Source organism: Anarhichas minor, unplaced genomic scaffold (assembly GCF_050575085.1).
Source record: "Anarhichas minor isolate MPS153535 unplaced genomic scaffold, ASM5057508v1 ptg000063l, whole genome shotgun sequence".
NCBI classification, from domain to species: Eukaryota; Metazoa; Chordata; class Actinopteri; order Perciformes; family Anarhichadidae; genus Anarhichas; species Anarhichas minor.
In genome coordinates, this window is record NW_027466509.1 from 795,107 (window position 1) to 811,761 (window position 16,655).

General features: G+C 43.2%; 1 protein-coding gene across 1 annotated transcript in view; it reads right to left on the reverse strand.

Moving 5' to 3' along the window:
- The window catches only part of cacna1ba (calcium channel, voltage-dependent, N type, alpha 1B subunit, a), a 144,254-nt gene that overhangs the window by 23,608 nt on the left and 103,991 nt on the right, over positions 1-16,655 (reverse strand). The window contains exons 33-39 of the mRNA XM_076078144.1: positions 14,917-15,033; positions 10,323-10,388; positions 10,077-10,168; positions 6,304-6,454; positions 5,140-5,267; positions 3,822-3,918; positions 941-1,046 (exon numbers count right to left, since the gene is read on the reverse strand). Of these exons, the coding sequence (XP_075934259.1) occupies positions 941-1,046; positions 3,822-3,918; positions 5,140-5,267; positions 6,304-6,454; positions 10,077-10,168; positions 10,323-10,388; positions 14,917-15,033 (757 nt within the window). The remainder of the gene's footprint in view (positions 1-940; positions 1,047-3,821; positions 3,919-5,139; positions 5,268-6,303; positions 6,455-10,076; positions 10,169-10,322; positions 10,389-14,916; positions 15,034-16,655) is intronic.

A 16,655-nucleotide genomic window follows, 5' to 3' on the forward strand; every position in this document is an offset into this window, starting at 1 on the left:
CAGATTTCAATCTTAAAGCTGCAGATCATGAACCAATGAAAGCATGCATCATATATAATATGATAAAAGATATTATTAGCTCCATATTTACTCCCCAATCTACCATCAATTGCACGTCACCTTAAGTCAACTGGTTTGTTTTTTTACATCTAATATCTGAATGGCCCTCCAGTGTGCAGCAGAATGCGTGTTGCTCCTGTGTAGCGTAGCCTCCCAGAACACTTGTGGAGCATCAGCTGTTTTTTGTTTTGTTTTGTTGTTCTGGGTTCAGAGGTCACAGCCCGTTGTCTCCTACGTGAGCGCAGAAAACATTATGTTTCCCACAATTTAAGCTTCTACATTTTCCAAATGCACTAGTATTATTCAAACGTATTGTTCGGTTCGTAAGCCTCGTACTGAACGGTTTAATACGAATACGTGTATTGTTACACCATAGAAACAAATAACCGTAGCTGTGACGTCATCATGAGGATATTAGGAGGTGTTTCAGCTGCAGGACAGCACTGAAGGCCCAGCTATAACATGCACGGCCCGCCACTGGTTAAATAGATTTACTACAAGCCCTTATGTACAAAGGATGCAGAGTTCAACAGAAAATGCTCTTCGTAGGTTTTGTAAACAAGGGTTACTAAATTATGTATTTCCTGTCAGGTCACCTAAACTCTGAAATTGTCCATTGTTACTCCTGTATTTTCTTTTAAATGTCAGCTTGAAAAAACAACTCAACACAGCTCTGATTGGCTTGTTCTGGTATATCTATAGTTTATATAGTTTATCTATAGTTTATATAGTTTATCTATAGTTTGTTTTTTCTCAAACCAACATTATTCATATGTTGTGTTTTCTTAAGATGTAAAACCAGAGAGCAGGACATTACATGACTCTATTCTAGTCATTTGTATCTCTTCTATTTTAACGATGTGTGGTGTGTTTCACTGACCTGAGGCCAGTTTGATCTCCAGGGCAGTGCGGATCAGGGCCATCAGGGTGGAGGTGAAATGGACGCTGTTGTCATCAGCGATGGGCATGTTCATTTTGACGAGGCGCTGAGGAGAGTAGATGAGTGGTGACAGAGAGACTTTAGATCACTCAGTGATAGCACCCAGCCCCATCACAACAGACAAGTCACCCAGAGAAATCCATCTGTGTGCTGCAGTGATCCGATACCCTCCATGGCTTCACTCTCTCAGCATAATGTACATTAAAGTTTAGTTGAAAATATGCAAGTTTGGCCATATTGATCAAATGTTACCTAGACTCAGTTCAGCACACAAACAGCCTTCTCTACTAGCACGTACAGAGGAGACAAACTAGACATGTACATTCACTGCTGTTGGCTACGGTATGCACTACGCTGCAAGTCAAAGTGCACTGGTGCAAGACTGACATTGATCGAAAAAAGGGTGGAGAGTAGGCATGTAACGCATAACCATGAAGGTGCATCGACAGTCGCAGGAGCTCGACTCTGTGGTTGCCATCCTAACAATCATCAACTTGCAGTTGAGAGGGTTGACTATGCGCTACATGAAAAGTGGCAGCTAGCAATAAAGAGTGTCCATTCCACCAAGCCTGGGCAGCCTGAGCAGGAAGACTTGGCTCATAGAGAAGTAATGGCACCAGTAGAAGCATATAGAATGCTGTGAGACTGTTGTAAGAGTTGAGCTCCCCTGAACACAGAAAGCATTCACCTACATGTGCTATCAGTGGCAGTGCAGACAGTAAGACGACCAGAGTCAGAATGAGACGGGGATGAAGAGCTGAGGGACAAACTCAAACACACTCATACAACCACACCAGTGTGCAACACACACACACACACGCACAGCTGCAGGCTGCCCAGTTAGACAGACAGCAGTATAGACCAACGTGATCTCACAGAGATACGTGACATGACGACAGTCTCTTAACAGCGCATCGCATGACGGTGGCCAGTAATGTGTAGAAGGCATGCTGCCACCATGGAAACTATTCATTGTTAGATCATCTAGGCAACAAAACTACATTTTAACTCATGGAAATAAAACATCATGGTTTGGGTTCAAACAAACACCTTGGTTATGATACTTCTTCCGTCATCTGTTTCATTTCAAATAATTCACTTTGACTTGTTGCTTCACCGGGGACACCAACACTGGTCTCATGGGTGAAAGTCCCATGTCTGACCCTTGACCCACCCTCCTCCTTATTTCTGTAGACTCTGGGAATGTGTGTGTCCACCACAAAAAAGGAAACCTAATTGACTTTAGATTGACAATGTTTCTGTGGTTTTGGCACGTCATTTTAACCAGTGTGTGCCACAAAAACGTCATGTGCTGGTCGTCGTCATGTCATGTATTTCTGTGAGAGTCTAAAAATTCAGAGTGAATGAAATCTTATATTTGACTTAAATCCAATCTTTACAGCCACATTGTGTCCACGTGGACTTTATACGACCCCATGTACACCTGGTATCATCTCCATTCTGCTTACATTGTGAGTGGATCTCAACATGCATCATTGGGTAGGCGGAGCCTGCTGACTTAGTTAACTAATATGCTGAATCTCAAACTTCCTCTGTATATCATTTCCATAGTAGTCTATTGGCTCTATGGCCCCAGACAAGTGGAAGCCTGGAAATGTTTTTTGGCATGTTCCAAAGAGTAAGCTTCAATTAGAAAGAACCGGGCGTATACTTTACAAGAGATCCATGGAAGGTGTGGCTACTGGTCCTATAGCCCTGCTGTGTTCTCTATTTGTGTGTACGCATTCTGTCCTCGTGCTGTTCCAAGAAAACCAACATTTTCTTGCTGGGGATCAATAAAGGCTCATCTGAACTTCTCTTCAGCAGGCTAATGTTCCCTTTCCTGTGAGAAGCTAATCGGAGTCCCTGAAGAAGCTCGTTAACACTACTGCTAGCTCAGTCATGTGACCGTGGTCCAACACGTCATCGCTGTCAACACTTTCAACTTGTTGAACAAATCTTAAGAATGTGATCACAGAGTAGAAATGTAATTTACTTCTGGCTGAGATCGGATCGCAATGTAGCCAGACCACTGCGAGATAAGATATCCAGATACGGATCACTTGTTCTCATCAGGTGGACATGCTGTCTTTCTCTCAGTTATCTCAATCAATATTTAGCCAAAAATAATGTGTAAAATGTGTAAAATAAAAAAATCACATTGACATATCTGTATTAATGCTGTGCAGCACGACCATTCTAATACAAAAACAAATGCACGCAATAGCACACACACACACACACACACATAAATATGTCTAACAGTGGATGGACTGTGATGAGATGTGAGAGAGGATGAGACGGAATGGGAGCAAAGATAGAACCACAAAGTGAAAAGCACACAGAGAAAGTATTGCTCCCACAGAAAAGCAACAGAAGCTACACATAAACACACACACACACACACACACACACACACACACACACACACAAACATAAACACACACACACACACACACACATGCTCCACAAAAAAAAATGTAAAACTCGGGCATACCATTTAAATGAAATGATAATAATCATATGACACAAGGGAGCAGATTTCCTCCATAAACATAATACGATATGCTAATTAACATAACTTTAAGTCTTCTTAGTGAAGCTCCATGGTTATTATGGTTAGTGATGGTATTAGCCCACACTAAGGAACAGTAAAGACAGTAAAGATGAGGAAGGGACTTCTATAAAATATCAGAGCGCTAGCAAAACAAAGCGAAGAAACGCGGGAACACTGCAGAGCACAGACATTGGCTTGAGTTCACGCCAGTAGGAGAGAGATTGTTGAGCAAAGGGAAGAAGGTGGAGGAAGAGGAGGGTCTACCTTGTAGGCGACTCTTGGCGGACATTTCTTTCCCAAACCTAAGGGTGGGGACATGTGGAGCAGCATCTGATACATATCGAGGTACTTGATGCGGCCACTTCACAGGGTAGGAAATAAAACAAATGCAAACAGAGGAGGATGGGGAGTTAGAGAAGGAGGAGAGGAACAAAGGGCAGAAACCAACAAAAAGAAGAGAATAATGGAAGGGAAAAACAGAAATCTGTTAATAGATTTCCCAGAGTGAGATGTGAGGTGGATGCCATCCTCGGCCTCAGTGTCGGGGCACAGGGATGCATCAATGTGGAGCTCAGGATCCCTGACAGGAGATATGGAATGGTAAAGAGTGAGTTTGGTAGGAGAGGGGAGGAGGGCAGAGAAGGAGGGAGGATGGGTTGGCCCAACACACAGAATGCTGATGGGAGGGAAGAGAAATGACAGCATTGTAACGGGGATGTCTGCCTCAGCATGCTAGCAGACATCCCACTGGTACTTCAACCAGGGTGCACGGAGACAAAGGTTTCAATGCCAGCCCAAGCTCTGGTTGGGGGCATAGCCTGGCTTCATGAAAACGTCATATAACATTTTTCATTAAGCTTTTGATCTGATTCAGATTTTTTAAAGACAAGTCAAATCAATTTGTATTTGTCTTGCCCAATACCACATAACACAAGCTTCACAGTCTGCACAGAATGCGACTGCCTCTATTCTTAGACCTCCGATGTAGTGATGGAGGCTTTGGAGGTTTAAAGCACGTCTGCTGTGGAACATCACAGGCAGGAGGAAGTCGGCATAGCAGACAATAGTAGGACAATGTTGTGGCTTTGAAAGCTTTGTTTCCACTCTGGCATCATCAACCAAAGCCAGTCAGCTTGAGGGGCGGGTGCTTGTGTAAAGACGATTTCATTGGTGCACAGCCATTCAGTTAAGTCTTTTGGCATAGAAGTACACAAAGCACCCTAGTAACGGTGTGGTATTTGCAAACCTTGTATGCTACCCTATTAGGGCAGTTCTTCCCTAAGCCAAGGGGGGGTGAGATAATGCGTAACAAATTGTACATATCCTTATAGGAAATCCGTCCGCTGTGGAAAAGAACAAGCACATAAATACACAAACGTTCAAGACAGCTCAAAATAAATCAATAATCATCCGTGGGCTGACTGCGTACAACAAGGTAAGGAACAAGGCTTGTGTATGACACCTCATTTAGTCACCTTAGTCTCACGGGAATGGGGAAGAGAGGAGTAAAGTTAGGCTATCTGTTCACCACACTTTACTTTGTATGCCACTCTCTGGGGCCCAGAGGGAGGTGTGAACATACCATGCAGCCGGATCGTACTCGGCCCAAACCCGGATGAACTCATCGAGGTGATGAGGTCCAAGGATGGAGGAGTCTCTGGTTAGGTACTCAAAGTTATCCATTATGACAGCCACAAACAGGTTCAGCATCTGGAACACAACCATGAAGTATGTTTACGCCTTCACCTGGTCGCAGCAATAAAATAGTAAAGAGTTCATTTAATTTAACTGATCTCAATGACATCGACATGAGCAGCTGAACCGCTAGTGGATCAAATCAAATCTCCGACAGTCTTTGAAGGAACAAAGAGCCTTATAGCATTATGTTGTAGCATTTTAGCTGTGTTGAACCATCCACTTGTATATAACGCTGCTCTATCGACTAGCAGGAGAACAATTTTAAAATATATTTTAGAAGGAGCATATACTACTATCTACATGCATGCACATTGTCACTCAATGGCCTCCAACATTAGTGAGAGAAAGGCTTCCTCGTTATTTATTATGTGGCGCAGAACATCACAGCACGCTATCACCAGGAGGATGAGCTCTTTTTATTTCAGCAAGATTCCCTCTTTGCTGAGAGAAGCGCTTCTAACTTCAGGTCCAGCTAACGTAATACCAGACAAATGGCTTCATTCAAACCACAATAGCAACACTGTGGATAGTGGATGATGACAGCATGTCCACAGCTGCTGAATAACAGTGAAACATCAGCATTGTTCTTTTCTCTTGTCTTCATTTACATATTTAGTATTAGATAATCCAAAAGTAACAGAAAGTAATCAAGTTAGGTTACTTGTGCTACTGGGGTTAGGTTACTGACTTCATCAGTATTTGTAGTGGAATATATCTTTAAGGAACCCTCCCAACCTTGATCACTATGATATCGTCCATTTATTGCTACTCACTGTATGAAAATGACCTGATATATAAAAATGATATCAAACATTATTCCTTCAAATGCATCAAAGTATCATGTGTTGAAAACTTAACTTAACAAGTTAAAAAAGGTTTTCTTTGATCTCTGCACGTTTATAGAATCTAAAACGTACACACTTGAAAATATAGTAATAAACTAAAAGTGAGTCAAATTCCATTTATTGACACTCCTACAAGAGCATCACATGCGACAGCATCCATGAGGTCAACAGTTACAGTGGACGCCTTTACTTTCAGTACTGACCAGGAAGGAGCAGAGGAAGATGAAGGAGACAAAGTAGAAGTAGGCAAAATCACTGCCACACCCGTTCCCGTGGGTCCCTGAGCGCTCATCACAGGCTCGGTGACTCAAGCAGGATAACATGATCTCGTGCCAGGCCTCACCTGTTGCACTCCTGATGCACATAAAACACAGGCAAGAAGAGAGAAACAAGAGACATGAAGTCCAGCCTCAGCAACACCACGCAGACAAGGTCGCATTCTGTCAAACGATGATTTAATGACACGAGGAAAAGAAAAGTCAGATAACGTCGACTCAACAGAAGTTGAATTGAAAATGTGCAACGTGTGATTGGTTGTTAAACCTTGTTTTATGTTGCTTTATTAATGTCTTACTTAAAGCTTAAATATGTATTTATTAAATATTCATGAATAAATAAGCAACAATCAAACATGATTTAAATGATTTATTTATAAGTGTTTAACACTCAAGGACTCAGCTAATGTGCTTCAGCAGCATGGTGAGGGTGTGCTTTGGTCACATTTGATTGACAGCAGCCTGGCAAAATAAGCAATAATCCACCAACTAAACAAACATTTAGATATAAAGTTGCTTAATTCTGATTAGCGCTCAGAAGCACACGCTCTCCCAAAAGAGCGCGTCCACTTTATGTTCGATAAAAAGATACAATCTCTGATGTGAAAGCACTGAAACCTGATCGCTCACAGGAAGCATCGCATTGAGAGAAAAGGTTTAGTTATGTACTTGTGCTCTTATAATAAAACTAAAATGGAAATGTGAGAATCAGTCTGAAAACCAGTAATTGTGTTGGACTATACGTCTCCAATCAGCTGCGTCATTTGGATTTCAGAGAACAATTCTTCAGGAAGACGTTTTATACTTAGATCCCATGTTGAAAACCCGTCCACTGAGAACGACTGCAACAGGCTGCTGGAAGCTTCTGCAGAAGCTGGTAAATGAACTCTGAGTTAAACGCTTTGGTCACACTGGGTCCAACTTTAACACACTGTTAACCACTGTTCTTATGCCAGTATGGGATACAAATGACACATCTGCTATGGTTCATGACAGCACTGGAGGAATGGAGGTGTGTTTATGCAGAACTAGTTGTAAGCACCGCTTCTTAACTCCAATTACAGAAGTGTCTCTGCTGCCACCTGATTCCACCTGATTCTGGCGGTGTGACACCCAGCCCATCGTGTTAGATGATGCAGTCCTCTTCAGGCCAGAAGAGTATTTAAGGAATGAAAGGACTAACATTCATATGGACTATGGGCTATAACAATGATAACATATATATCCAGTGTATATTTGTATTATTCTTGGACTATAGCTCACCTTCATTCTGTGAAAATGAGAATGAGACTGAGCAACAGCTCCAGGTACTTGTACCTCCCTTGATCATTGAGTTGTATGCTACCTTAACTTTACAGCTACACATACTAGTTACTGAGCAGATTAAAATATTGCACACAAAACATACAAAATATGTTCACTGTTAACGATTAACTACCCATCAGTAAAATAAGTAGTTCAAATGGGCTTTGCCTGGTTTAGCCAACATTAAAATATTGCTTACATCAGTAGTAATGATCTCATAATACATATAATAAGGCAACATTCTGGAGCGGGTGGTATGGGGATGGAAGACTGGGGCACCGTTAACATATCACAAATATATATATATTATATATATATATATAACTGACCAGTGGCGGGCCGTGCATGTTATAGCTGGGCCTTCAGTGCTGTCCTGCAGCTCAAACACCTCCTAATAATCTCACTATGACGTCACAGCTACGGTTATTTGTTTCTATGGTGTAATAATACACGTATTCGTATTAAACCGTTCGGTACGAGGCTTACGAACCGAACAATACGTTTGAATAATACTAGTGCATTTGGAAAATGTAGAAGCTTAAATTGTGGGAAATATAATGTTTTCTGTGCTCATGTAGGAGACAACGGGCTGTGACCTCTGAACCCGGAACAACAAAAAACAGCTGAGGCACCGTGTGTGTTCAGGGAGGCTACGCTAAACTAGCTTAACAAACAATAACTCCGCGCATGACGGTATGCTTCGTACGGACAATGCATAAAGTCCAAATCTATATAATTAACACAATGACAACAACAAACTCACAAGAACCAGTCACATATATTCATATGACAACAAAGCAACAAATCAATCCAGCAGACCTGCAGCAACACGCATTCTGCTGCACACTGGAGGGCCATTCAGATGTTAGATGTAAAGAAACAAACCAGTTGACTTAAAGACAAACTCCATCCTCCTTTCTTTGTTGACTAAGAGTTTAATCCGGTTAAATCCCAACTCACTAATCCGTTTCTCCTCCTTCAGCCATTGAGTGTTAAAAAAACAAAGCAGGTAAAATAATAATAATCTACAAGCAAAATGCAAAAAATGTCATAACTTCTTCCATATCTTTCAATTTGAACTCTCACTACTCCGACTAAGCCTCTGCTCAAGTTTCGTTTTCCAATAGTCACGTGCTCGCCCACTGACCAATCACAGCACACGCTGCACCTCACTGCAGAGCTGCTCCTGGACACTGAGCTGCACGTAATGCTGACCTACTTGTAGTCCAGCTAGCAGCTCTGACACGTCAAAGAATACGCCCAACAAGTCAAACTAAAGATCTGATTGGTTGAACACTATGACAATCAACAATATCGTCCCCATTCACTTAAAGTGCACATGGATGCACTTGTGAGTCTGCAGGCCTCTGTTCTTACCTAGAGACACAGAGGTGAGATCTGATTGGATAAAAGCTCTACTTAAAACAAGCTGCACTGGAAGCAGAGCAACTGAGGAAGACAGTAGCTGTGCAATGAGAACATAAGATAATGGGGACATATTTATATGAATTATAATACATGTAGTGTATTTAAGAACAATGATTAAATTATAAAATAGTTATAACTTTGTGATTGTTTTTAGGCCAGCAGAGAAGGCCTTGCTGGTCCTGATGGCCCACCACTGTAACTGACTGATGAGCCCCCACAAAAGAACAGACCCCCTCCCTCAGGTCTGGGAGCTGTTTCTTTTTTAAAAAGGGCTCAAACCCGCACTGGGCTAGCCCCCTCTTCAAACGGTCTGGGGGCGACACAAAGCTGGACCGATCAGTCTAAAAAAGAAAAATAAAGTTGATAATAATAATTAACAAAATAAAATAAAATACAATCGATACAAAAATTACAATAAAAAACAATAAATAAATTAATTAGATCATGTTTCACCCGGTTCACTCGGCCTGACTGACCCTACTGTCCTGTTCTGGAGCTCCCTGACGGTGCCCTGGTCCTGGTCTGCTGCCAGTGGACGGGGCCATACTGCTCCTGTCTTTGGGTTTTATTTTGTAATTTATGTAATCTGCAATTTCATTTATGTACTTTCTTATGGTCTTTCATTTCAAAAGGCTCAGGCTCAGGCTCTCACACACACACACACACACACACACACACACACACACACACACACACACACACACACACACACACACACACACACACACACACACACACACACACACACACACACACACACACACACACACTCCGAATCACACCGTTCTCCCATACACTGAGTATGTGATGTTTGCTGGCTTGTATCTCACTGTTCTCGTCATCCTCTTGTTGTTATGTTTATGTATTGTCTCTTCTCTTGCAATAAAATTATAAATAATAATAATAAGGTAACACTCTGCATACCCAATAATATACCTTTGATAATTAATTAATAAAGTTTCTTATACCTGAACAGCAGCATGAGCGCTTGGAGGAAAGTACGGAAGTTGTTGTGGTGATTGATAGCTGTGTCCTCATTCAGCTCAATGTTGCCAAACACCTACAGCACAGAAACAGTGAGGACAATGGATTCGTACAGTCTGAGCAATGTGCAAATTAAGTTTTTCACGTTCAGGCCGAAGCATTTTAATGATGAACTACGATATGAATATACCTGTGAACCTGTGTGACCACAGCAGAGCGGCATCACTCACCTGCATGCCAATGATAGCATAAATGAAGAACAGCATAGCAATCAGAAGGCAGACATAAGGCAGGGCCTAAAGGACAGGAAACACATTTCATTAATAACAATAACCATCATAAATCACTCCTTGACTGAAACACACACAGGACTCATACACACGCATGTTGTTGTGGAGAGACGTTAGTGTGATGGGACTGCCCTTGGTTAGCAGCAGCAGCTGGAGATGTACTTGCTTCTTAACCACGCTTTGACGTAGACATACTTCACATACTGGCCTATTCACTCCACGTGTTACTGAAGGATTCCACTAGAGGGCACACCAGAGAACCACAGAGATTCTGGATTCGCATGATGAAAGACGTAAACAATAAACACGGCGAGACTCGACGAGGTTACTCAATTGTTAAATCTGAGATCACGCCGCCATTGCTTCGACACTATGTATTAATTTGCATATTTTAGCCTGATTGTCACAAACTTTTAATTTCACAACAGAACACGAAAATATGTTCCTGAAAATACTTTTTGACTTATTGAGTTTGGCGAGTCTGGTGGTTTAAAATCAAGCCTCCAAGAGGAACGCCTGGACTTTGAAGCAGATTTTATAAAGTGGCAAAACTGTGTAATTACAACTTCCGGCCCGTCACAGGGTGCCATTGGGCCCAAAAATACTTCTTCCCATGGACTTGCATTTGCTTCTTCTGTTCACTTGAATGAGACCAAGGCTGGACCGAGGGTTGGGCGGCGTGGTTAAAGGAAACACCGGCGTGCTTGCTCTATGGCCCCATTGATGCACCAATGAGCAACTTTCTTAGGAATGAACGGGCCCTGCCTCCAACGCTGTATCTAGTTCCTATCTAGAGACTAGAACATTTGATTGGCATCAAAGGAACCTCACTAAGCTGGTTTAAGTCCTATTTATCAGATCAATCTCAGTTTGTATATGTAAACGATGAAACCTCGATGAAGACCAACGTTAGTCATGGAGTTCCACAACGTTCTGTGCTTGGACCATTTTATTCACCTTATGATTCCTTTAGGCAACCAGCCATCTCGCTAAACGTCAAACATGTCCTAAGGACATAAAAACCTGGATGACCTGCACCTTCCTGATGTTAAACCCAGACAAAAAAGCTTCCAGTTTCAGTCTGGGGGTCAGACACCCTCACCACATTTAAGAGTAGGCTTAAGACTTTCCTCTACGATATATATATATATATATATATATATATATATATAGTTAGGGCTGGCTCAGGTTTATAGTTAGGACTGGCTCAGGTTTATAGTTACGACTGGCTCAGGTTTATAGTTAGGGCTGGCTCAGGTTTATAGTTAGGGCTGGCTCAGGTTTATAGTTACGACTGGCTCAGGTTTATAGTTAGGGCTGGCTCAGGTTTATAGTTAGGGCTGGCTCAGGTTTATAGTTATGGCTGGCTCAGGTTTATAGTTATGGCTGGCTCAGGTTTATAGTTATGGCTGGCTCAGGTTTATAGTTATGGCTGGCTCAGGTTTATAGTTAGGACTGGCTCAGGTTTATAGTTAGGGCTGGCTCAGGTTTATAGTTAGGACTGGCTCAGGTTTATAGTTATGGCTGGCTCAGGTTTATAGTTAGGACTGGCTCAGGTTTATAGTTAGGGCCGGCTCAGGTTTATAGTTAGGGCCGGCTCAGGTTTATAGTTAGGGCCGGCTCAGGTTTATAGTTAGGGCCGGTTCAGGTTTATAGTTAGGACTGGCTCAGGTTTATAGTTATGGCTGGCTCAGGTTTATAGTTATGGCTGGCTCAGGTTTATAGTTAGGACTGGCTCAGGTTTATAGTTAGGGCTGGCTCAGGTTTATAGTTAGGGCCGGCTCAGGTTTATAGTTAGGGCTGGTTCAGGTTTATAGTTAGGACTGGCTCAGGTTTATAGTTAGGGCTGGCTCAGGTTTATAGTTAGGACTGGCTCAGGTTTATAGTTAGGGCTGGCTCAGGTTTATAGTTATGGCTGGCTCAGGTTTATAGTTAGGACTGGCTCAGGTTTATAGTTAGGGCTGGCTCAGGTTTATAGTTAGGGCTGGTTCAGGTTTATAGTTATGGCTGGCTCAGGTTTATAGTTAGGACTGGCTCAGGTTTATAGTTAGGGCTGGCTCAGGTTTATAGTTAGGGCCGGCTCAGGTTTATAGTTAGGGCTGGTTCAGGTTTATAGTTAGGGCTGGTTCAGGTTTATAGTTAGGGCTGGCTCAGGTTTATAGTTAGGGCTGGTTCAGGTTTATAGTTAGGGCCGGCTCAGGTTTATAGTTAGGGCTGGTTCAGGTTTATAGTTAGGGCTGGTTCAGGTTTATAGTTAGGGCTGGTTCAGGTTTATAGTTAGGACTGGTTCAGGTTTATAGTTAGGGCTGGCTCAGGTTTATAGTTACGACTGGCTCAGGTTTATAGTTAGGGCTGGCTCAGGTTTATAGTTAGGGCTGGTTCAGGTTTATAGTTAGGGCTGGCTCAGGTTTATAGTTACGACTGGCTCAGGTTTATAGTTAGGGCTGGCTCAGGTTTATAGTTAGGGCTGGCTCAGGTTTATAGTTATGGCTGGCTCAGGTTTATAGTTATGGCTGGCTCAGGTTTATAGTTATGGCTGGCTCAGGTTTATAGTTATGGCTGGCTCAGGTTTATAGTTATGGCTGGCTCAGGTTTATAGTTAGGACTGGCTCAGGTTTATAGTTAGGGCTGGCTCAGGTTTATAGTTAGGACTGGCTCAGGTTTATAGTTATGGCTGGCTCAGGTTTATAGTTATGGCTGGCTCAGGTTTATAGTTAGGACTGGCTCAGGTTTATAGTTAGGGCTGGCTCAGGTTTATAGTTAGGGCCGGCTCAGGTTTATAGTTAGGGCCGGCTCAGGTTTATAGTTAGGGCTGGCTCAGGTTTATAGTTAGGGCCGGCTCAGGTTTATAGTTAGGGCCGGTTCAGGTTTATAGTTAGGACTGGCTCAGGTTTATAGTTAGGGCTGGCTCAGGTTTATAGTTAGGACTGGCTCAGGTTTATAGTTAGGGCTGGCTCAGGTTTATAGTTATGGCTGGCTCAGGTTTATAGTTAGGACTGGCTCAGGTTTATAGTTAGGGCTGGCTCAGGTTTATAGTTAGGGCTGGTTCAGGTTTATAGTTATGGCTGGCTCAGGTTTATAGTTAGGACTGGCTCAGGTTTATAGTTAGGGCTGGCTCAGGTTTATAGTTAGGGCCGGCTCAGGTTTATAGTTAGGGCTGGTTCAGGTTTATAGTTAGGGCTGGTTCAGGTTTATAGTTAGGGCCGGCTCAGGTTTATAGTTAGGGCTGGTTCAGGTTTATAGTTAGGGCCGGCTCAGGTTTATAGTTAGGGCTGGTTCAGGTTTATAGTTAGGGCCGGCTCAGGTTTATAGTTAGGGCTGGTTCAGGTTTATAGTTAGGGCTGGTTCAGGTTTATAGTTAGGACTGGTTCAGGTTTATAGTTAGGGCTGGCTCAGGTTTATAGTTAGGGCTGGTTCAGGTTTGCCTTAGACCAGCCCCTAGGTAAGCTGCTATAGGCCTAGACTGTCGGGGGACTTCCTAGGATACACTGAGCTCCTCTCTCCTCTTCTTAATCTCCTTCTGTATGAATTAATGTCCCATTAATGCTCATTACTAACTTTGCTTCTTCTCTGGAGTCTTTGTGCTTTCTCTCCTCACAGGTTCCATGGATCGTGGTTATACCTGGACCCTGGTCCTTCCCCCTGCCGTGGCCCTGCTGACACCTGCTGCTCGTATCATTATTATTAGTAGTCGCATTGCTATTGCCGATACCATTACTGCTTTTGTTATCATTGTTATTCTACTGTATCCACTTCTGCTGTTATTATTAGTAGTCGTAATTTTCTCATCATTATTATGCTTACTACTCTCATTATAAGTCATATGCATTGAATATGTTGTAACTCTGTGATGTTGTTCATTCTGTACACATGACATCTATCACACTTCTGTCCATCCTGATGGAGGATCCTCCTCTGTTGCTCTCTAAGGATCTTTCTTTCTTTTCTCCCCGTTAGAGGTTTTTGGGGGAGTTCTTCCTGTTCCGATGTGAGGGTCCGGGGACAGAGGATGTCGTATGTGTCCAGATTGTAAAGCCCTCTGAGGCAAATGTGTGATTTTGGGCTATAAAAAATAAATTGAATTGAATTGAATTTATATATCCATGGTTGCGATGGACAGACCTCAGTTGCATAAAGTTGAGGTCGAGTCATGATTGTGCGAATGTATCCATTCTGCTACGCCCAGCTGGATCTCCTGCTCTCCATAGAAAATGAGTAGACTTCCCAACGGATCCAGTGTATCTCCACCTTCAGGATGTGCACAACCAATACTCCACCTAATGGACACAGGATTTGCAAGGCAGCCATCGTGCAAATGTGTAGTTAAAAGCAAGTACATCTCTGACTTTAGGGCAGCAGTGCCTTGCTCAAGGTCACCTCTGCAGTGCTGGCGGTTTCCAGGAGGTGGACTGGCAAGTCTCCAGTTACCAGTCCAAACTCTATGGTCCAGCAGCCGCCACACAAGGTACTGTATATGGGTGTGTGTTTGTGAAAGTGCACATGTCAGTGTTTATGTGATAATGTATGTGAGGACCTTGAAGGACTGGACGAAGGTCCACAGCAGGATGCGGATGGTGTAGCCCTGCCTCAGCAGCTTGATGAGCCGAGCAGCTCTGAACAGCCTCAGGAAGCTCAGGTTCAGCAGCCTGTCCTGTTAGACACAGACGGGACATCAGATCCCCTCAGAACTTCAGCTGGTTACAAAGTAGCACACGGTGACATGCTGACTCCCTTTGACAAGTGTGATTGAGTAGAACCATACAAGGCCCAGCTGTCAAGACATTAAGAGACATTAACGATCCAATCACAGACCTCAGATGAATTCTGTCACATTAACAACAAAGTTAACCAAATAAAACATCTTATTGTGTTGATGCTTTAGTCATGTGGTTACTCATTTGTGTCGTTAATCATGTATTGCATTAATTCACAGTTTGTTTCTGCATTTGTGAATTTAGTTAAACTATTTATATATCACAACTACGACTCTCCAGTAATCTGGGTCCAAGGTTAGGACGTAAAGAAGGCATTCATCAGTTCAACCATATGATTTGCAGAGATAACAGTCTACAAGGTTCCAATAGATGAATCAAAGCCTGCAGACTGTTAGCCCATCACTATGCTCTGGCTCATTATACACACCCAAGAAGGAGTACATTCTCATGTCATGTACTAAGCTCATTAAAACATGCTGACCCACATGACACCAACCCAGCTCATGCTGTGGGCCTCCAAGGAGCACTCCACTGATTCAACATTTCAACATCAGAAAACAGTTGTCTTTGGCTGTGAAGGAGCTGCGTCACCAAGCATCACTAACGTTAACAGAGTCCACCTCCTCTCGTCCCACTGAAGTCCTGCGAGCAGCTTGATCCAGGAGGCCACGATGGAGCCAGGTCTCTGTAAAGATGTGGGCTCAACAGTCACCGACCTCCCATTGCTGGGTTAGCCTAATTCCCTGTGACCGTACACTAGCCAGAAGCATATTGGGTGGTGGAAGAGCTTTAGGTCCTATCTGGGTTAGCTTAGGGAAAACTCTGGATTCTATACCAGGAGGCAGTCTACTGGGTGAGAGGAGAGCCAGGGCCCACAGAGCATGTTGGAGGCTGCACATAAATCACTTCGGGGTTAGTGTCTTGCTCAAGGACACATCCACACGTGGATCAATCCGCCGATCTTCTGATAGAAAGACGACCTGCTCTGAGCCACAGCTGCCCGAGTAGGGGCGGGTCTTCATTTTCAGACTTCAGACCAAAACAAGCGGAGCTCGTAAGAAAGACAGGCACTGACCAGACAACCATCTCTGGCAAAGTCTGACACACACTGGTCCCCCCTACAGGCATATTGGAGTGCAGGCTATCTGTTGTCATTAATTGCACAAGTATTCATTTGTGTCCCAGAGTCCCAGAGCTGCACGGGGGAGTGAGCGGTATGCGTCCTTTATACAGTGTAGCAGTGGTCCAGTGTGTTTTTGTCCCTGGTGCTACACTTAATATGCTGTCTGTATTTAGGCAGTTCTTTGCTGAGCTTTGCTCTGTTGAAGTCCCCAAGAACAATGAGCAGGGAGTCTGGGTGTTTGTGCTCCGTGTTGTTGATCTGCTCAGGAGGTGTTGGAGAGCCTCACTCACACAGGCCTGAGGATGTAAACACCGACCAGGATGAACGAGGAGAACTCCCGCGGTGAATAAAAAGGTTTGCAGTCTATGAAAAGTGTTTCTAGGTGAGGGCTGCATGATTCCTTTGATACTGTGACATCACTACACCAACCTTTGT